The following is a 16,082-nucleotide window of genomic DNA, read 5'->3' as shown; positions in this document are numbered from 1 at the left end:
AATACAGACAAAAGGAGATATGAATAGATGAAAAGAAAGAAATGGTGTCAGCCTGCAGATAACAGAATCAGAAATGTTAAGGTGTGAAATCAGTTTCAACTATCATGGCATACAAAAGATAACCAAATAAGTTTTATGAAGGAATTAGAAATTAAAATAAGACAAAGGAAATGGCAGTCATTAAATAACGCAGAAACAGCCCATAACAAGTAAAGACAGGAGTATGGTAACACTAACTCAAAATAGGTCTAAATTTAGTGTGAAAAAATGTATAGAAGCATAGTTCAGACCAGGAAAAGAACAGGTAAAATATATTTTAGGAAAAAAGATGTGTCAGGACCCAATGAAACTTGCTCTGAAGTCTACCAGGCCCTGGCAGAGGCAATTTGAGATAATCAGTGAATATCCTCTCCATGGAGATATATGTCAATCCACTAGATAAAAGCATGTGTCTGAAAAGAATGGGTTAACAACAATCCAGCAAATTGTAAGTCAAATGCATTAGTTCTAATATAAAAAAAAAACCACAACAAAACAAAACAAAAAAAAAAAACCCACACCCTAGAATAATTGAAGAATCGGCTAATGTTCACCTAGGGAACTACATGTGTAAAAGTATGCCTAGCATGGACTTGTCAAGAGCGACTCATGTCAAATCCAATCTAATTTCTCTATTGAACAGTCCAGGGGGTAAAAGGGAAGCTGTGAATGTGATAAATTAAGGTGAGGTTTTTTATAGCTTTTGACATCCTTTGAAGAAGCCTAAAAAAATAGTATGCAAATGAAACCACTATATATACACACAGAACTGCAGTAAATGCAAACCCCAAATCCTTGCCAGCTGCTTCTGTTGTGTAACTGGTAAAGCCTGTCATGTGGGACTGGTTTCTCCTGGGCACGTTTGTAGTCAATGATTTTTCCATTAACTACTTCAAAAACAAAGTGAGGTTCTCTCAGAGTTAGGGAAGGGTATTACCAGTGTGCTGCTGGTAAAGCTTTGACTGGGACATGATGACCCTTGTTCAGGCTATGCCTTAAGAAAGGTGTAAACAAAACCAGAGTAAGCAAAAGGTTAAAAGACTTAAAAGGCACAGCCTAAGAGAAAAGGCTGAAAGAACTTGTTTACTCCAGGAAGAAAGATTAAAGAACAGCACATTCCAATGCAGACAGGTATTGGGGGTTTTCCATACACAGAATTGAGAAAAAATTAATGAATTTTCAGTCAAGGAGAGCAAAGCTACATTTTTAGGTAAAACTTAGCTGTAATATTAATGACTGAGCCTGCCTATATAGGATATGTAGACTCCCACTACATGAGAATTTTATTCAAATGCACAGAACTGGTTTCCATAGACCTCTCTTCTGCCAGCACAAGTCAAATCAAAACAAATAAATGATTCTTTGAGACCCTGTTCAGATTCACATTGCCACTTTCAAACGGGGAGTCTTAGCCCACAGAAATATGGTGGGCTACAGTTTGGCTTTTCATAATGCAGGGGAACTGCTTTTCATAACCAAAGGGGTTAAAACTCTTTCTCCCCCACACAGCAAAGGCAGGAGTGGTGATGGTGGAGTGTCCTATCATATGCTAGAATACAGAAAGAGAGGACACACAGTGCTCTTCCTCACACCTACTGCTCTCCAAGGAAGCAATCGGGCGGAGAAGAGTGCAGAGCTCTTATTTTTTTCCTTTTATTTTTTCTTCTCCCTCTCTCCCTGAGATCCTGCAGGGAAGAGGAGGGAAGCAGAGGGAAATAAGCAACCATGGCCTCCAGGTCTTCTTGCAGAACATGGGCATGCCCCAGGCTGCACTTTCAGCCCAGTTCTAGACTGTAAAAACTGCAAGTCTTTGGAAAGCAGAGGTAAACATCCATTTTCACTATCTCTAGTGCAGTGAGCAAAGATAAAAGATGTAATTCACACAGAGATGTTTGTTTATATGGCCCAAATTTTATGGAGACAGCATTAGCAGGGTTAGAGTTTATCTCTCCTTCTAAATAAGTAACCTCTGCTCAGGTATGAAATAGAAAGTGCTGGTGAGAGGCAGGATCTTAAACCATTTCAGGTCCAGAGGGAAAGGCTGAACTGTTGCACTGCTCTGTCCATAACTCAGTATTCCCAGCTTCACACATTCTAAGTCCATAAACTGGACTCTTAAAAAACAAAAAACAAAAAAAAACCCAAACAAAATAACAACACAGGATTATTTTAAATAATGAAAAGAACATCACTGAAGCAGCCACAGGCCCTCTGGACACCCACATACCCAAATACCCCTCACACCACTGACACCCCACCACCGCCCGCCCTATAGCAGCAACACGCCTGACACAGAGAGGCGGAGCAAGACACAGCTGGGGGGCGGGATGCCCCCTCACTAGCCAATGGGAAGCCACCATCTACCTCTGTGCAGCCAATAGAAACTTGGAAAGCCGTCGCGCGGCTCTGCCCTACGGGCTGCAGAGGAATGCCGGCAGTTCAACCGCCGGCGACCCTCCTCTTTGAGCTTTGCGACAATTGCTCCCCCTCCTCCCACCGCGTCGCTTTACGGCCTTTCCCCCTCCCCACTTCCCCCTTCCCTGTTTCGGAGGCCGGGAGGAGGGAGGCGGGGCCGCTTCTGCCAATAGGTGCAGAGAGCGCCGTGGTGACGGAGGGGCGGTGGTGCGGGCGCTGCCGTAAAGCGGGCTCCCCCTCGGCGGGGTGAGGGAGTTGTCACCGGTGCCGGTAGCGGCAGTTGAGGGAGGCGCGCGGGCTGGGCGCTGCCTGCCGCTGAGGGTCGCCATGGCGGGGGCGCTGGGCCGCAAGGCCGTGGACTATCTGCGCAGCAAGGAGTTCAGGGATTACCTCATGAGGTGAGTGGAACGCGGCGCGGGGGTCCTTGGCGGCTGCCCTGCCCGCCTCTGCCTCTTGTGGCCTCCCCCCCGCTTTGCCCGGGCCCTTAGTGGCGACCGGTGTCTCTTCCCCAAATTCTTCCACTCGTTGTCTCCCGTTGTCTCGGGACACCCGAGGTGGTGGCTGCGGCCGGGCGGTGTCGCTTGACCTCTACCAAGCTCGCCCTCTCCGGTCGTTGCGCGGAGGCAAGAGAGAGCGCGGGAGGACGAAGCCGGGCCGGAGGTGCTGGTGTGGGTGGCGGGGGGCAGCGAGGTACCCCGTGCCTTGCGGAGGCTGTCGGGGCTGTCAAGCCGCCCACCCCACCGCGGCGAAACAGGGCTTGACCTTGAAGCGACGCGGCACGGTTTGAGACTGCTGCGGCAGCTGCACTTCAGTGTGACCTTTCCTCTGTCGGCTGTGGGACGAGCCCGGAGCGCTGCCTTGTCTCTGGGGCAGGTGGCAGCAGTCGCAGGAACCGGTGACACGGGCCCTCGGACCGCTGTCTGCAATCGGGGCAGAAAGAGCTTTGCTCTTGCTGGGTGCAGAACTGAGTTTACCAGGTGCTGTCCTAAGACCACTTATTTAAGTGTCTGAGTATGTGTGAATATGTAAGTTTTCTAGAGGCTTGTTAAAGCCCCGGTTTCATGGAAATGTGGCTTTAGTCAGTTACCAAACAGCTCAATACTTTTTTGTCAAGCTTCAGCTTGTGTGCTCTGGTTAGAGGAATTGCATCACAGGAATGTCCTAAAGATGCAATTGCAGCATATTCGCTTAAATCTGGTGGAACTGCTGTAGGGAGTGGTCTTGAATAGGCAAGCTGAGGTTTCTTTGGCTGACAAGCAGCTTGACAAAGAAAACAAATAAAAATGTGCCCTTTTAATACAAATGATTGAGCAACCTTTCAGTATAGATGTTGCTTGCTGTTCTACCTACATGTATTGCAACTGATGTTTGATATTGAGCAAGTATGTAGGTGGGCATCTGTTTATCTGAGAAACAGTCTTGGTGAAAGTAGCAGATGGTGTAATCCTGCATGGAAAAAGTGTTTTAATGTAAAAGCTCAGGAAGCAAAAGGGTTTGTTTGGCATTTGCAAAATCAAGTCCCATAGAAACGATGGGGCAAAAAGATGAGTATGAGAAGGAAGAGAACATCCCTGAAGCAAAACAAAAGAAGGTTAAAGCAGGCTTCTGTGTGGATTCCTTCTGAAAGTCTTCATGGTATTATATAAGCTTGAAAGGTGCACTTTGATGTTAACGTTTAGTTCACTGAATAGAATTCAGGCAAAGTAGATAAATGGCTAGCAAAACATCTCTGTGCTTCATACTTAAGAAAACAAGCAAACAAAAGTCCAGAGAAGATAATGGCAACTTCCAAACAGCACCACAGTTATTTGCTGGAAGTATGTGCTTGATAAATACTGAAAAGGTAGACAAAATAAACCTTTTCAGGGTATTTCAGCCTAGTTCTAGTCTTGAAATAAGCTATTAAAATAAGACTGTATTGTGAATAAGGATAATTCGATGGGATTCTAGTGTTGTGTACAAAGATACCTGCTTAATTTGTACTTCTGTTACTGAGTGTCATGAAGAGCTAAAGTCAGTGGCTCTATGTGGTATGGCCTTTCAGCATTGTTTCTTGCTTACTTGTTTAAGTTGTTGCCTTTATGTTGAGTTTAAAATTTAGATAACATGTATATAAAGACTATAGTCTGCCTTCTCTATAGAGGGAATGCAGTGTATGTACTTTGAGCTAGTATCTCTTTACATTCATTCCTGAAGGCCCTTGCTTCCCCAGACTACAGGATTATCCTGAAGAAAATTATAGTCTTGCTGTGCTCATTGAGTAAGAGTTTTTCCTCAGAGCGCTAAGACTTTGGTATCTGCTCTAAAAATTGGCATCTAATGACTTCAGTGAAGCAAGGGTTTATAAATGTGAAAGTTTTTTTCGTGGGAAATGATGAATTGAGAGATTGCTTGTGATACCAGTATTTAACTGTAAAATCCTTGACCCCAAATAGAATAACTGAAGTTACACAAAGAGGTGGAATTGCATATTCCATTATTATGGCTTACGGCAATGAAAACTCACAGACCTCTATTGAGGTCAGTTTCAGCTTTATAACTTGAAAACATGAAAGCAAGCATAATGAATGTATGCTGCTTTTCTCAGATGGATATATCTGGCAATAGAATTGCATTACATCAGGTTAGCTTTTGGATCTTGCAAAAGAAAAGATAAATTGCTTTTAAAAATGTCATTAATAATTAATTGTTCTGCCAATTTCACATCTGGCTTCTCTTAAGTGGTGATTAATAGGGATCTGAATGACTGTAAATGATGTAAATAGGCATTTACTCTAATTGTTGTCTTAATGCTTTAAAGTCAGCTCAGTTGGAATGTTAGCTGTAGGTAGGCTTCTGGTTCTTGTAAACCGCATCAGTAATGTTAACTTAAAACTTGCTGATTGGCCTATGAAAGTTTGGTAGCTCTATATATTATGACCTTGAAGTTGTACATTTTTTTTTCTATAGATCCTAAAAATGTCAGTTGTCACTAAAGTTATCTTATCTAAGCCATTAATAGTATGCAACTGAATCCTCTTACTTTCTCTTCTAGTGATTTAAACCACTAGCTTCTAAAAAACATCCAGTAAAGCAGCTTTCTCTTCTTTTGAAAAGAGAAGATCTATATCCACCACTCTAGGCAAGTTCTGGCATTGTCTTGTGGTAAAAATCTAAAGTACTTCAGTTGCGTAAGGAATACCAGGGAATCCCAAAATCTTCTGGTAATAGAAAAATAAGTGTGGAGACTTTGGTCTTCTGAGGCACTTCTGAAATATCTCTTCCTGATGACTATGCAATAATGCAAATGTAGTCATTGCTAATTTAGGTGGCTTTGAAATAGTTAATTCCTTGTAAAGCTTGAGCACTTAGGTCGACATAAACTGTCTAGGACCTTTCTTTTAATTGCAATGAACTTTAGGAGAGTTAGCATCAGTAATATAAACAGAATTAACTGATCTTCTGTTTTCATTAGTAAATATTTAAACACAAGGACACTAAAAAAAAAAGTCCTCTAGTTCCTCTACTGGTCTGTGTGAGAAACTGAAGGACACTGTGTCTGCTGTCTCAGTCTTGTATGTTTCAAGAACAGTCTTTTGCAGAAGGGTAATACCATCACCTCTTAGGGGATGGCAGTGGGGGGGAACAGAGTGGTGACATTTCATCTGTGTTTGCAGGATGGCCTCTGGCCTGTTAATATCCTCACTGCCAACATGAATAAAATGCGTATGTGAATTTTTTTTAAAAATCTTTCCCAATATAGCCATTTTGGAATGAATTGTAGTAGCAATGTAAGGTATTGATCAGCTGTTAGTTCCCCTTGTGATGTCCAGGCACTTTTACAGAAAGCAGACACACAGAAACTGGATGGGTAAATTCAGCAACTCTTCCCAAAGTTCTGGAAATGTTAGTATGAAGTGTTCCCTCTGTGAAGGGATTGAATGTAGTTCTTTATAACTGCTAATTTGAAATGGAGTCAGGAATAAATGAGCGCACTTGTTGCAGTGTCTTTGCTATTGGTTATGGTGCATTTGTTGTAGCTGTATTGGCTGCAGAGCTTTGGGGCTGGATGCCTGCTTCTGTGAAGTCTGGAAGGGCTTACTCTCACTTGTCTGTATGGACAGGCAAGGGTTGAAGCAGTAGGTGACAAGGTGCATGGGAAGCTGCAGATCCAACCTTGCATGCAGGTGGACCAGCGCATGGGTCACTCAAGATTGCTCAGGAGATGACAGTCCTGGGCAGACACTTCCTGATTGCCTAAGCACTTTTTTTTTCCTCCAACCAGTTTTGTATATCCCACATGCCCTTGGTCATCGTGCTTGCAGTTAGTGTGGTTAAAGCCCTTCCCAAATCTTCGCTCACAAAGCCAAGCCATCAATCATAAGACCTTTATCTGCTCTCTTTTAGCAGTATAATAACTGTACCAGTCTCATGTGAATGTGAGGATGATCTTAGCCAGGGTTGCCTACTCTGTTAGAACAGCATCACTTTGATTCTGTTTTAGGCTTTTACTTGCCTGAAAAGGACTTCCAGTTTAAAAATCGAGGCTGACTTCTGTTGGCACAAACCAGGGACACTAAGCATCTTGTTACAAGCCACAGGCTGATTCAAAGACTTGTAGCCAGTGTGATTGCCTGAGTTAGAACTGACTGTTCTCTTGCCATAGCTATTTGTATAACAGTGCTCTAAGAATATGGAAATCAGTGTGAGGGAGGTGACTTCAGTGTTCTGCAGCAATAGACTTTCTATTAGTAGCTGGTTTCTTGTAAGTCATGATTTAAGTGGACTCATATCAGTATCTTTGGAAAAAAGAGGCTTAAAAATTCTGAAACATTTTAAAAAGAGCAGCAAAATATATGCTGTAGTCTAGCTTCCATGCATAGATCATTAAGTTATTACATAAATTGGTACCTAGATGATCACTTAAATGAACGTCATGCATGACTGGAGTGTAACTGCCTGTTAGATCACTGAAAATATGTATATTACATTGCTGAAAAAATAATATAGCTTATGTCTGGTATAGCCATGGTTGGACTAAGCTTAGTAACAATAAGATCTTTGGCAATATTTGGTTTGACCTACTTACATAGTACAAAGGATGTACAAAGAATTCAAAGTTCTTCAAAGCTTCCACAGAGGAACTATAGCTGTTTAGTTTTGTCATGACAAACCTTGTTGTGTCAAAAATGTTACTTTAAAAAGTAGTTGGGATAGCATCTCAGATCTCAGACTACAGGGGATAAATCTCTTCCACAGACTGTAATAGGATTTTATCTCGCTATGAAAAAGATACTAGGCAGCAAACAGTTGTCACAAAGATAGCTCTTGAAAGAAATGGAATTCTTAATACTGCTACATTAATCAAGGTTAATGGAATGACAGTTTTCTGACTCCTACCTATCTTCTGTTTGTGATGCACTTCACATGCTGATTATGAAAGAAACTTACACTTTTTTCTTCTTTCTTCCATGTGCTTTTTGAATGGAAAATGATGGCCCACTTCAACAGTACGGTAAGAAAAGGAAGGGGACTTCTGGTTTCACATACGACTTCAGTAACTTGCAGCCTTTTTGCCTCAGCACTGTTATGATCTTGCTTGCATCTGAAAGCATACTGCAGACTTCCAGGAGTGATGCAGTAGTAAGAGTTATTTGCAAGTCTGGGGTTAAGGTGACCAAACATTAGCTCCTTGACAATGTCTCCTAAAGCAATCACTGCAAAAGTAAAGATGCTTAATTTTTTCCATACCCTTTGCTACAGAGATCAGGTCAAGCTGTAGCCACTCTTCTGCATAGCAACGATAACTCAAACTACCTGGTTTATTTTTAACCAGCTTTATGTTATCATTTATTGCCTGACATAGTAACTCTCACTGCAGATTCTTCTTTCCTTCAGCCTTTTAGTTTGCTTGTGAAACTGGGAGTGTTGGGGTTTTTTTTATGCCTGTTATACTGTGAATCATAATGTTATGGAAGACTTGCTCTTCTATGTAGACCAAAGACAAATTGCATAGGTGTAATTTAATTCTTGTGTGTGGAAACTTCAAAGGCTGGCTGCCTGAAGGCACTTAAAATTGGATGACCATCTCAAGTGAGCAGGTTCTAAATCTACCTCCCTGGTCAGCAGAGGAAAGTTACTGCTGCAGTGCTGCTGGGATGTGAACTGATGATTATTCAGCTTGTGTAGCCTGATCCTGAAGTGATCATATTGTAGGATGTGTTGTTTGTCTGTGTTCTAATAGCAGTTGAATTAAGTTAGAAGTCATCACTAGGACTTCCAGATCTGTTTCATAGATTCAAAAAAATCAAGCTTAGAGCTGTAAAGACTTCTGAAACTACAGTTCTTAAAACAAGACTCCTGGAATTACTAAAAATCTCACCAAGTACATGAACTGCTTTACCAGTCCTGGTTTCCAATCTGTTATAGTGTGGTAATGCTTACACAAGTTGTCTTGCTGTCTTACTGTATAAATAATTATGATTATTGACTACATGTTTGTTTCTGGTTTTCTTACTGTACTTTATTTATATACATTAAAGCCTCTAAATTTATTTAAACAGTATGTTGTGTGCTCATGACTTTTCTATGAATGTTCTTGTTGCAACACCTTGTGTATAAGTGGTGTACTTTTTAATACACTATTTAACTATAGCTGTACAGTCTAAATGCCATGTAGCCATGCAGCTTCTCAGTTATGCCATGTACATCTCATGTACTTGAGAGTCTTTAACCATTAGATGTCAGTTTTTCTATTAGTAGGAAAATAGTAAACAAATGCATTTATTGCATCTTTTGACATACTCTTATTATAAACCTATGTTTGGACCAGTGTCAGTTCTGTAGACACTTGCAGAAATATGACCTTGTTTTGAATATTGCACTAATGTTACACTATCAAAATGGTGTGTACCACTTAGCTCACTTTTCCCATGGTTTGTTTGTTTTATTGTTGTTGGGTTTTTTTAGTTCAGTTTCTTGTATCGCAACCCAAAACTGCAGGAAGCAAGTGTGGCTTTTAATACTGCTGTAGTGTTGACAAGCTAGTATCCAGACTGGCTAGAGTATTTTGAATTAAAATTGCAAGAAATTTAAATATTGCCTGACAATTCAGAGTTGTTGCAATATCTTCAGTGTTGCATTTTAGAGGAAGTATCAAAAGAATGGATAAAGTTGGAATCTATAGAGCTTTTCCTTGCAAGGTGCTTCTTTTTTGCCGTATCTGGCCAAATTACTTTCGTGCATCCATAGTTTCCCCTTAGGAGAAGCTGATGCAAGTACTGCATGTGTCTTCTGTGGAAAGAATTCTACTGAAGGCTTGTTAACTTGTAGCAATAGGGGATATTTGACTTGGAAGACTATTTTTCTCAGTCTTTCACACAATACCCATCAAATTGAGCTCTCATCAGTTTTTCTGAATTTATTCTTTCTGCCTCTTGTCTCTGTTTTTCTGTGTACGTACCTGTAGCTAACTGCTCTAATCTTTCTAACCACTGAGCTTTAGATAGCCATCAGGTTGTTTGGCAGTTGCAGATGAAGTTTTAGGTAATGGCTTAATTTGGTTGCATGGCCCTGCTCTTTCAAGAGGTGTTGTGAGCACTTGGAAAAGGTGCTTGCTGAGCATTTCTTCATCCTAGGCATAATATGAAAACAGTTCCATTCTTCACTTCAGCAAGTCCTTGTGTTTTCGTTACATTTTTGAGGAGCCTTATTTGAGAGAGGAATGCTAATTCTCTACATAGAAATGAGCTGTAAATCTGAGATTATTATATGATTATACTGATCAGACTGCTCAGTGATGGCTGAGGTTTTGGGTTAGGGTTAGGTCTCAAAAAAAGAGTTGGGTTGGGTTAGGTCTCAAAAAAAATTTTGAGACCACAGAACATTTCAGTGGCCTTTCAGTAGTTCCTCTCCAGTATGCAAGAAGATTGAGTGCATTCCTATTCCTTTCACCCTGAAGGCTAGATCATGCTGAAAGAAGGGTTTCATTTTTCTCCATTACATCAAAAGTAGTCCCTGTCTTTACATGGAATTTGACCTTTAACCCTGTCCTCTGAAGGGTGTGTGGCTAAGGAGATCTATAAGAATACCATAGGAGGTCTGTGTTTCTGTGTAACTTCAGTTTCATTTTCTGTCTTTGCAGCACTTTTGGGGGCCAGTTGCCAACTGGGGACTTCCTATTGCTGCTATTAATGATATGAAGAAATCGCCAGAAATCGTTAGTGGCCGAATGACATTTGGTAAGAGCTAAGATAACAACTAGTTGTTAGTAAACAGAATACAGCACACAGATTTTCTTTTCAAATTTCTTTCAGGCAATGAATAATTTGTCAAGTGGTGTATCACTAGTTGCCTGCAAACTTGTGATTAAAGCAGATATAGATATTGGATATCTTGTTATAGGACTTCAGAGGCAACTTGAAAACTGAGGCACTAGAAAGTTGCAGAGTTGTGGGGTTTTGATTCTTTTTTGGTTTGGTTTTTTTTTTTTTTTTTTTCAGAGAGCTTTCCAGTAATTTGGGAGGGAGAGGGATATAGGTCTTGAGTCTTGGCAGTTTTGATCACCAGACTCGCTCCTAAAGAATAACTCTTTTGGTATCTTATACTACTATGCATCTCTTTACCTAACTTTATTCTTTGTATGAAGAACAACGATGTTTTTGTGGTTAGTGTGAAACTTAAATACAAACACTGACAAAGTGAAGAAATGGCAATGGTTGGTCTTCAGAGTGCAAAAAGCAGTTAAGGGAGATGAACTCCTTGCAAAGCAGTTGCCTGTGGAAAGCTAGTGTGATTCGTAATGGAATAGTGAGAAATGTTTTATAAATTCATGAACAGTATTTTTTCCACCTTTTTTGGACCATGGGTAGCTTTTTGCCTATATCTGTCTCTGCATTTAAATTCTTCTCTAGTATCATAAATACGGCAGCTTTAATTTAGTAGCTTAATTTTTTTATTACTTTCTTCCTTAACTCCGTTAATAATTCTGATTAATTCTTCTTTTCCCAAGCAAATAGCTGCGGGTTATGCAAATTTAGACTAGGTTCTGCTTACTGCTTGCAGTAATTCAGTGTCCTAATTAGCTTCTTCAAGATGGAAGACTGCTTAGAATAGTCTCTGGCATAGCGCAACTGTTTTGCAAATAGTTTTTGGTGGCAGCTACCAAGTTCAGCCAAGTTCAGACACGCTTATTTTTTATAAATATATATAGGTTGGTGTGTATACAAATGTTTTTCTCTCATCTTTTAGGTTCTGTACTTTAAATGAGGCTGTTTTCCTTGTACAGTTAATTTCACAGGGTTTTTTTTTTTCTTTAAGCCTGTCAGAACGCTGCAAAGCTATTGACATCTTTTGTTGTAATTTCCTGTATTTAACTGCAATTACAATAAGAGTAGATTAAAGTTGTTTTTTATCTTCCTGGAAAGTAGATAACAAAGCTTTATGCTTCTCAATGTTCATTATTTCCTGGGAATAGAAACTGCCTTCTCTTAAAGTCCATTTTAAAATGTTCCCAGCAAGAACTGTATCTAAATAATTAGTATTTTAAAAATACTCTGTCCTAGAAATTGTCAGAATAATTGTGTAAGACAGGCCATGTCTCATTGGGATTAACTCTTCTCTGCCTGAGGTAGTTTAGGTAGTCTTGTGGTTTAACCCCAGCTGGCAATGAGGTACTGTACAGGTGCTTGCTCACTCCTCCCCTTCCCCCAGCTCCCTCTGTGGGATGGGGAGGAGAATCGGAAGAAGGCAAAACCTTTGTGTTGAGATAAGAACAGTTTAATAACTGAAAGTAAAACGTAATAGAAATAATGTGAAAAAAGAGAAAGGAGTAAAATTCAGGAAACAAGTGATGCACAGTACAATTGCTCATGGCCCACTGACCAATGCTCAGCCTGTTACCAAGCAGTGATTAGCAGCTCCTGGCCAACTCCCACTTCCCCCCCCCAGTTTATATACTGGGCATGATGTGCTGCGGCATGGAATACCCATTTGGCTAGTTTGGATCAGTTGTCCTGTTTCTGCTCCCTCCTGGCTTCTTGTACTGCTTCTCACTGGCAGAGCATGAGAGACTGAAAAGTCCTCAATCAGGGAAAGTACTCTTTAATAACAACTATAATATTGGTGTATAATTGACATTATTCTCATACTAAAGCCAAACCACAGCACTGTACCAGTTACCAGGAAGAATGTTAACTCTATCCCAGCTGAAGCCAGAACAGGTAATAAACTAAATACTCACTTGTATCACAGGAAAGCATATGAGGGAGCAGAGGTTTTTGTGGAAAGCTGTAGCCCTGTATATATTCCTGTGTAGCAAAAATGAGTACTGGTGTGTAATTTCCTTCATTGGGTCATTAATGCAGACATGTTTGTAGGACTATTGGGAAACTTAAAAGAAGGGAGAAGCATTTTAACTGTCATTACACTCCACTAGTATGAAACTTATGCCTCAACAAAATGCAGGTGTTAAAAATCTATTAATGATATCTATCATGTTTTGCAGCACTGTGTTTTTACTCCTTGGCTTTCATGAGATTTGCCTACAAAGTGCAGCCAAGGAACTGGCTTCTTTTTGCATGCCACTTCACTAATGAAATTGCACAACTTATTCAAGGAGGACGACTGATCAAATACAGGCAAGTCACATTTCAAAAAAGGGGAGTCATAAACTGATGGCTCTTGGAATACTCTGTTAGTAGTTTTCTAACTAGTGGAAACCCTTGCATGGCTTCTGAGCTTGTGTAACATCATTACCTTTTGAAAACCTGTTAACAAGCTTGTTGTCAGTAGGCTAATTATGACTTGTTGCCTTGCACTCCCTTTGACACTTCTGAGGGATACACAGGAAAGACTGAAACCCCTTATGTTCATATATGTAGATAGGACTTATGCAGCTGCTGACTATTCTGAGGTTTGTTTCATGTGTTATGTTGATTAGTCTGCATGTGTCTGTCTTGGTAACTAATTTTTGAGATGGAAACATTGGAAGGGTTTGTAGATATGAAAGAGAAATTAAGGAAAACCTCTAAGTTGACTCTTCTATATATCAGGTAGATACAATTGAGTGTGACTGGGGACCAGCCTGCAAGCAGTCTCACACCCTCATTGTGTAGCAAGTAGTGCAGACACTGCCCTAGACAGTGCTTGTGAGTCAGGATTCTGGCTCTTTTTACTTTGGCTTCAAGAAATCAATGGGGAGTAATGGGAGGATGAAGCCTCCTGAACTATAAATTAAAAAGTGAGCAAAACTGCAAATGAACATGCTTTTCCATAAGTAACTGGCCAGATGTCTTTCATTGCTAAAGTTCTATTTTAAGTCCAGACTCTTTATAGCAATTCTAGTTGAATATTCACTCTTATAAAACTTTATCTTCTCTTGGCAGGTTTGAGAAAAAGAACTAAATATCTAACTTGAAGTAAGCCATGGAATGTGCTTATTCTGAATTACAACCAAGGAAGACTTGCCATCTACAGCTGCTGTGACAATTACAATGGGTTAAAACAAACACCTATTATGAATGACCCCACCAAGAATCCTTCTACTAATTTTTTTTTATCTTGCCTTTTTGAGAATAATATTCAGCAATGTAAGCCATTGCATTTGAAGTTTTGCTGCCTTACAGGTCCTTAATAACTACCATTTAAATAAAAAGACATACGAATAAAAAGTAAGACATCTGAATAACAAGCAATATTTGAAAATCAACTTTTTTTTTATCTAAGTCTACAAAAGCAGTGTATGATGGCTTAGTAACTATAGGTGGTATCATGGTATTAACATTCTTAAAAGCCATTTAACTTGGGTGCATTCATTCCTATTTTGTCTCTTTTTTTTTTTTTTTAACTTAAGCAGTGGCTTGCTAATCTACAAGAACAAATGTGTAGTTGGGCAGCCTGGAAGTGACTGGCTATCCTTCCCTTACTGCATGCCTTGTACTCAGTAAAGACACTTCATTAATACCCATTTTTAAGTTATACATGATTTGAAAAGGACTTGGAAGAGCAAAAGCATAGCACTGAATGAATGAAGGCAACAAGGTCTGGTACTGTTCTTTAAGAAGTTCTAAGTAGATTTTATTTTTTCCTACTATTTGAGTTGTTCTAGATGTATGTAATCCTTACACAGGCAAAAACTTAACTTGTTTGGAGTCTAAGATCTGAAAGACACAAGGTGCCTTTCAGTAGTTTTTGATCTCATTGGGAGAGTGGCTTCCCTGCATGACCTGCCTGAAAATTACATTGCTGTAAAGTTATAGATAACAAAGAATGTATGTGATGGATTTTATTTCAGTTCAGTGTTTCTGAACAATAAACATGTTCCAAATGGCAATAAATCCTTTTAACATTTTGAAAAGCTTTGTCATATTGTGATACTAGATCCTGAACTGAAATTTCAGTATGGGGTATCAGTTTATTACTGTAACAGCATTAAGCATAAACAGGCTGGAAAAGTAATTTATTATCCTTTGAATATACTATGTTTAGGAAAGTGTCCTCTGGATCTTAACACCTAGCACTTCCCTGCCACCCCCAGAAAAAGAGGGTGTGGGTACCTGACTGAGTATTCCTGCTGTGATAGTCAAGGTTGAATTCAGGGCTCTCATTGTGCTGATTAAGTGTTGCATATTGTCTTCTAGCAATAAGATGGTCAATTAAAAGACTTGCTTTAACTGTAGACTGATATTGTGATCCAAATTGCATAGTGGCTGATTTTGTAATGGGCATACATGAGACTTATAGTGCATGCTCTGCTGCATAGGTAAGATGGTACTGACTGCTACTTGTTGCTTTAGAAAAGTTGGTGCACTGAGCTGTTCTTTCAATACTGCTGTCTTGTGACAAAAGTAGTCATCTTCTTTCCATCCCCATCTCATGGAATATAAGAAGTGTTAGACTTGTATATGGAATCATAGAATAGTTAGGGTTGGAAAGGACCTTAAGATCATGTAGTTCCAACCCCCCTGCCATGGGCAGGAACACCTCACACTAAACCATATCACCCAAGGCTTCATCCAACCTTGCTTTGAACACTGTCAGGGCTGGAGCATTCACCACCTCCCTGGACAAGCCATTCCAGTACCTCGCCACCCTAACAGTAAAGAATTTTTTCCTTATATCCAATCTAAACCTCTGCTGTTTAAGTTTGAACCCATTACCCCTTGTCCTATCACTACAGTACCTCACCAGCAACCCTGTAGGCCCCCTTCAGATACTGGAAGGCTGCTTATGAGGTCTCCATGCAGCCTTCTCTTCTCCAGGCTGAACAGCCCCAACTTTCTCAGCCTGTCTTCATATGGGAGGTGCTCCAGTCCCGATCATCCTCGTGGCCCTCCTCTGGACTTGTTCCAACAGTTCCATGTCCATGAGTGAGATGCAAGCAGATAAAGATAACTGATTATCTTGCTACCTCGTTCTCTTATTTCTGGACAAAAAACCTCCAGGAGTGTTAAATTTCAAAGGTATGAAATGTAGTGGTTTGGCCTGTTCTTGGGTAAAGTTTGTAATACATGTAATACTCCAACCCTCTTATCTCTCTTCATTAGCTGTTGATTGTCTTAACTTCCCCACCTAAGGAATACTGTTTACAGGAGTTTATTTCCTCATTTTCCTGGTAGTTGCCTGCACAATAGTTTCTTATGTATTTTGTT

The 16,082-nt window shown here is 40.2% G+C and overlaps 1 protein-coding gene across 1 annotated transcript; it reads left to right on the top strand.

The window, feature by feature from the left end:
* Positions 1-2,444: 2,444 nt before the first annotated feature.
* Positions 2,445-14,788, top strand: MPC1 (mitochondrial pyruvate carrier 1). Its single transcript, XM_013129295.3, has 5 exons — positions 2,445-2,852; positions 7,945-7,948; positions 10,577-10,673; positions 12,938-13,070; positions 13,818-14,788. Exons 1-5 carry the CDS (start codon positions 2,782-2,784, stop codon positions 13,834-13,836), a joined length of 324 nt encoding a protein of 107 aa, XP_012984749.1. The 5' UTR covers positions 2,445-2,781; the 3' UTR covers positions 13,837-14,788.
* The last annotated feature ends 1,294 nt before the right edge of the window (positions 14,789-16,082 follow it).

The sequence above is a fragment of the Melopsittacus undulatus genome, chromosome 3 (genome assembly GCF_012275295.1).
Source record: "Melopsittacus undulatus isolate bMelUnd1 chromosome 3, bMelUnd1.mat.Z, whole genome shotgun sequence".
NCBI classification, from domain to species: Eukaryota; Metazoa; Chordata; class Aves; order Psittaciformes; family Psittaculidae; genus Melopsittacus; species Melopsittacus undulatus.
The sequence above is the reverse complement of the archived record's forward strand: the minus strand, read 5'-3'. Positions and strand labels throughout refer to the sequence as shown.